The following is a 5895-nucleotide window of genomic DNA, read 5'->3' on the forward strand; positions in this document are numbered from 1 at the left end:
AGCTTCAGGTATACAGTGCAGTGATCAAGCCTCTACCCCATCCATGATGCAGTCTCCCTAGCAAGACATGTGACCATCTGACACCCTAAAAAATATTTACAACATTATTAATTATATTCCTTGAACTGTCTTTCATGTCCCTGTGGCAATATTGTAGTTACATATTTATGCTGTCTAATCCCTTCCCCTTCTCCCTCATCCCCACCCCCTCCTAACTAGCCGCCATCAGCTGTTCCTCTATATCTCTGAGACCACTTCTGTTTAGTTTCAGTTCTATACCATGGTTATTTAACATTTAAATACCTAAAGAAGTGATCACCATGATAAGTTCAGCAACCCTCTGAACTATACCATGCTATCACAATATTATTGACTATATTCCCTGTGCTGTACATTACATCCCCATTACTTTTTGTTTTATACCTGGAAATTTGGACCTTTTATTCCTCTTCACCTTTTCTGCCCTTTTTTAGTTTTTGACATTCAATATTATTTTATATTAATTTCAGATGTATAGCATAGTAGTTAGACTTTTGTATAATTTAAGAAGTGATCCCCCTGATTAGTCTAGTACCTACCTTGCACTATACATAGTTATTACCATATTATTGACTATATTCCCTATGCTTTATTTTACATCCCCATGATTATTTTGTAATTATCAGATTGTACTTTTTACCCCCTTCACCTTTACAACCTACTCCACAACCCCCTCCCATCTATCACCCCAACAAATCTAGTACCTATCTGACATCATATATAGTTATTACAATATTATTGACTATATTCCTTATGAAATACCCTACATCCCCATGACTACTGTGTAACACCCAACTTTTCCTTCTTAATCCCTTCACCTTTTTTACCCTGCCCTAATCCCCTCTCATCTATCACCACCCATGAAAGTAGTACCAATATGACACCATATATTGTTATTACAGTATTATTGACTATATTCCTTATGCTATAATTTACATCTCCATGATTACTATGTAACGACCAATTTGTACTTATTAATCCCTCACTCTTTTTCACTCATTCCCAACCTCCCTCCCATCTGGCAACCATCAATATGTTCTCTATATCTATGAGTTTGTTTCTGTTTTGTTTGTTTATTTTGTTTTTTAGATTCTATATATAAGCAAAATCTCATTNCTAAAAAAAAAAAAAATTGGAAGCAACTTGGCCAGCCAAGGGTGACTGGCAAACCTAGTGCCCCATCTGTGTATTTACCTATTGTGCAAAGTGCCCTCAGGGTAGTCCAAATTGGCACAACTCAGGCCATAAGAGGAACCCTCAGAGAACAGAAGGAAGCAAAAGTCAGTTCCATCCTCTGGAAGGCTCCAAGTCTAGGAGCTTAAGGGATCTCAGAATTGGGCTCCTGAAACAGAACGACCCAAGGACAGCAACTGTGGAGTGCTAAATGAAAAGCGAATCAAGGTCTGGGGAGAGAATGTGAGGGAGGGTAATGTAGCTTTTATGAGGCAGCCCTCAGACTGGAAGCCATGGGTTGAGTTGGCATGGCTGGTTCAAACCCAGTTCTTCCATTCTCCAGCTAGGTGGCCCAGGGCACTTATCTCCTTTGGCTTTGTGGGTAAAAGGGGATGAGAATTTCCACTTCGCATCAGCAAGAGGAGAGCCCATGGGACACTTCAGTAAGAGAATGTTATCAGCATTTTTAAAAGGAGACCTCCTGGGGCAAGTAGGCTGATGGGCCTTACAGGTTTGGGTGGAACTGGAAAAGCATTGCAGCATTCTGACAAGTCAATCTTTTTCTCCCTCCTGAAAACGTGTGTTCTCTCTGGAAGATCTGACGTGGTCTGTCTCCTCCTAGGCTCCAGAAGGCTAGAGATGTCAGTAGAGATCTGTATCACATGCCCAACCTCATCTCCATTCTCTAGCTGAACCTTTCTCAGTGGCTGATAAGCCCGGTCCACGTAGCCAGGCAACCAGATGACCAGATGTCAGTCAAGGGATCAAAACCCACCGTTTAGCTCTTTGGCTTGGAAAGGAGTGGGTGGGTACTAGTGTGTTCCTGGGAGGTCACCCTTTCTCTTTAGAATCTTCTGGTATTCCCCAGGTCTCACAGCCTGGGGCTGAACTGACAAGCTCCTGGGAGATCTGGGATCAGAGAAGGGGAAGGGGTGGTGTTTACCTAGCACATCACAAGTTAGGCCTGCCTGGCCTCAGTATCTGGGAGAGCATGTGGAGGGGTACTGATCACCCACACCCTGTATCATTGGGGCCTCACTGCACCTCACAGTCAGCCTCACTAGCCACCTCCTCTCCCTCCAAGCCATAGCCTTCAAAATGCCCTCCCAGCTATCACTGCAGTCTGGACTGCTCCTAATGCTTTGGGGCCAGAAATGGGCTGTTAGGTAAAGCTACCCTGGGTCTAGCCCGCTCCCCTAGCTGCCCCAGGGCTCACCTTCACCTCTCTAGCTGAGGGGAGGGTGGGTGTGTGTGTGTGTGGGGGGGGTGTGTGAAGCACAGCTGAGCACAGGGCCTGAGACCCTCCTGAGGGGAAGCTTAGCCTGGAAGACGGTTGATCCTGAGCAATCACGTCCCCACTGCTGGGCACAGGCCTCAAAAATAGGTGCCAGGGGCTGGCTGGGAGGCCAGGGACAGCCCAGGGTGCAAAGAGGGCTTAGCCAGCCAGTACCCAGAAGTGCAATAAACAGGCACACAGGAACACACAAATTCAGTCTCCCCTCCACACACACACACACACACACACACACACACACACACACACACACACAGGTGCCGCCCCCACCCCCCCAATACAGAACAGAACGGTACCACCGAGGAGGAGTCATTATATACGGGCTTACTATGCTGTCCCTCACCACCCCATCTTCCCAAAGGGAGCTCACTAAGCCCCGCCCAAACCATTGTGGTGCGGAGGGGGCGCGGGCCTGGGAGCCTGGGGCAAGCCCGGCTGTTACCTGGACCTGCCACTGCCCTCTCCCGGCCTCGGCTTGTCCTGGGGCACCACCGGGGGTGGGAGCGGGGCGGAGACCCCGATTCTCCGAATCCCGCGCGCGCTAGTCTGCGAGGGGCTCGGAGGAACCCTCCCCCACCCTCCCACCTCACCCTACCCGCCCTACCCTTGCAGCCGGCCTGGCCTCCACCCCGCCTTGCCCCCTTCCTGTCCTTGGGCCCCACCGCGCGCCCGTTCCTAACGTCGCTGCCCGGATCGCGCTGCGCGATCCCCCTCACCATGTCGGGGCGCGGTGCGGACGCTGGCGAGCAGCAGGTGGCGGCGGAGACGGCGAGTTCGGCGCAGGGTGCACTCGGCGGCCGTCGGGCGGGGCCAGACTCGGGCCGCCCCAGGGCGAGGAGCGCAGCCGGGGAGGGGCCGCCGCCAGTAATCATTAACTTGGCGCTAGGCCTCTGCTCCCTTCCAGCACTTTCCTCGGTGCCCTCGTTATGAGGATCTCAGGGGTTAAGTACGCGGGATCCAAATGCAGACATGCATTTGAATCGTGCTCTGCCACTTACCAGCTGTGTGACCCTGGGCACGGGATTATCTTTTTTAAAACACCTATTGAGGTACTGATCTACAATAAACTGCACATATTTAAAGGGTACAATTTGATGCATTTTGACATATGTATGCCCCCCTGCAACCATTACCACCATCAAGATCATGAACATAACCCTCACCCCTAAAGTTTCCTCTTGCCTCCTCAGACAAGCATTGATCTGCTTCTCGTCACGATAGATTAGATAGCTTTTTCTAGAATTCCATGTAAATGGAAATCACACAGTATATACTCTTTGTGTCTGGTTTCTTTCACTCAGCATAATTACTTTTTGAGATTGACCCATGCAGTTGCAGTATCAATAGTTTTTTTCCTTTTGTGGCTAGGTAAAACTTATTTGATAGTATTACCTTGTATTTGGATATAATACACATCACAATTTGTTTATTCACTTGTCGATGGACTTTGGGTTGTTTCCAGTTTTTAAACTGCTATGAACTTCCACGTACANTTTAATCTGCATTTCTTTTTGTAGTGAGACTGAATATCTTCCAGGGGTGTTGATGTTGATTCTCGGAAGGAGATAAATGGAGCAGGAAGAGTAGACAGTCAGTCTTTGGGTGAGGAGGGCCCACAGGGAAATCCAAGGAAGGGGTGGCATTCTCAGGACTTGGACGGGGCCGAGCACAACAGGCACACCGCACTCACCTTGTTGTACACGTTAAACCACTCAGGATGGTGGTCCAGTTTCTCAGCCTGCAGGGCCACTCTTGTCATGAAGCCAAAAGCCTATTTAGTGAAATGAGACCCAGGTTAGTGTTTTGAGAGAAAGAGAGACTGCTGGATACCTTCTTACGGCCAGAGTAAAGCCTTGATGCAGGAGGATGGACAAGCTTCCTAGAAGGAGACTCCTCTAGCTTTAATCATTCCACCTGGCATCCTGCCGCTGGCTCTGAGGCTGGAGTTTGAGGTGGTGTTTCTGGAGTAGGAAGAAGATTCTGTTACTCCAATCACTAACAAGGGGGGAACACCAGAGAGGTGTTTAGTCTTGGCCAATCTTTTGGCCATCTACTAACATGTCTTCAGAAGTCCATCTATTTCCCATCTGAACTATCTCTAAGCATTGTTTCTCAAAGTTTCAGGTGTAGACAGCCCAAAGCCGTCTCCCCATTCTCTAATCCCCAAGGAGGACACGTCCGGAGGAAGTTGAATCAGCATAGCACCTGAGAGTCTTGGCTAACAGGACTTTAAGAAGGAGAACAAGTTCTGGAGGGTGACCCCCTCAGCCCCAGCCTCACCCTGTTAAAGTCTTTGAAATGGAACTGCTTGAAGATGGCGTCTCGGCCTTCCAGCTCATTCCAACCCACAGCCCTCAGGTTTGGCAGCAGCTGGTCCCTCTCCTCAGCACTGAGCCTGTGTGCTTTGCCAGCCTAGGAGAGGGCAAAAAAAAACAGAATCCCAAGGGCATTTTTTGTACAGGACATAAGAGGGCCCCAGACCTTTGGGGGAATTGAGCCAGCTGCCACTGGTGCTCTGGACATGGGGTGACAGTCAAAGGGCAGCTGGCCTAAAGCAATAGACTGGGAGGTGTGGAGGGTGGCACCCTGCCCTGGAGGTGGGGTCCTGGCTCACGCACTGATAGGCTCTTAGACTTGACATGCTACTGAAAAGAACAAAATCCTGAGGTGCAATGCACCTCATCGGGACTGAGAAGCACTCCTCCCCGACCCCTCTCCCCAAAGCCTTACAGAGCCCTCTCTCCCCAAAAGCTAGTTCTCGTACATTAATGCAATACAAGTAAAACCAAGCCCAGACCTGTATGTATGAAAACACAGCCTTTCAGAAAAAGTACCCCTGACTGCCCAACCTTCCTTTCCTATTACAGACCTCATGCAGTCCACCCTTATGCCCCTACCGTTATTCACTGTCAGGTGTACTGGAGAGGAAGCCAAGGCCCAGAGACGGGACATGACCACTGCTCTGCCCCTAGTCAGTGAAAGCACAGGCATTGTTCTCAAAGTGGGTCTGGCCGCCTTCTCCCTGGGACCAGCAAAGTACCCAGCACTTAAAACACGTTCCAGTCGACTCTTAGCCATGGTGCAGTGGACAACCCCTGGCACTACCTCCCAGTGGGTACTCCATGATGCTCCCAAGCAGCCTCTGGTTCCGGCTGTCAGGCCTAGGGTTCTCCAACTTCCACCTTCTTTTCTATCTGCCTGGGAAGCCCAAGCCACAGAGCTCTGTTAAAAGTGGAAGCAGGGGGGCCGGCCGAGTGGCGCGATGGTTAAGAACTCGCTTGGGATGCCAGAGGGCCCCGGTTCGGATCCCACATATGAGGGCCAGCGACTGATCTGCTTCGCCAGAGAAGAGCGCAATGATGGTGCCAACTTGGGCCAGTGAAGCAACA

General features: G+C 49.8%; 1 protein-coding gene across 1 annotated transcript in view; it reads right to left on the reverse strand.

Annotated features, from left to right (window-relative positions):
• PCBD1 (pterin-4 alpha-carbinolamine dehydratase 1) overlaps window positions 1-5731 on the reverse strand; it is a gene marked incomplete at its 5' end in the record, with an annotated part of 13501 nt that extends 7770 nt beyond the window's left edge. The window contains 3 exons of the mRNA XM_019624618.1: window positions 4197-4277; window positions 4787-4918; window positions 5612-5731. Of these exons, the coding sequence (XP_019480163.1) occupies window positions 4197-4277; window positions 4787-4918; window positions 5612-5731 (333 nt within the window). The remainder of the gene's footprint in view (window positions 1-4196; window positions 4278-4786; window positions 4919-5611) is intronic.
• Window positions 5732-5895: the final 164 nt, after the last annotated feature.

This window comes from Hipposideros armiger, unplaced genomic scaffold (genome assembly GCF_001890085.2).
Source record: "Hipposideros armiger isolate ML-2016 unplaced genomic scaffold, ASM189008v1 scaffold_15, whole genome shotgun sequence".
Taxonomy (NCBI): Eukaryota; Metazoa; Chordata; class Mammalia; order Chiroptera; family Hipposideridae; genus Hipposideros; species Hipposideros armiger.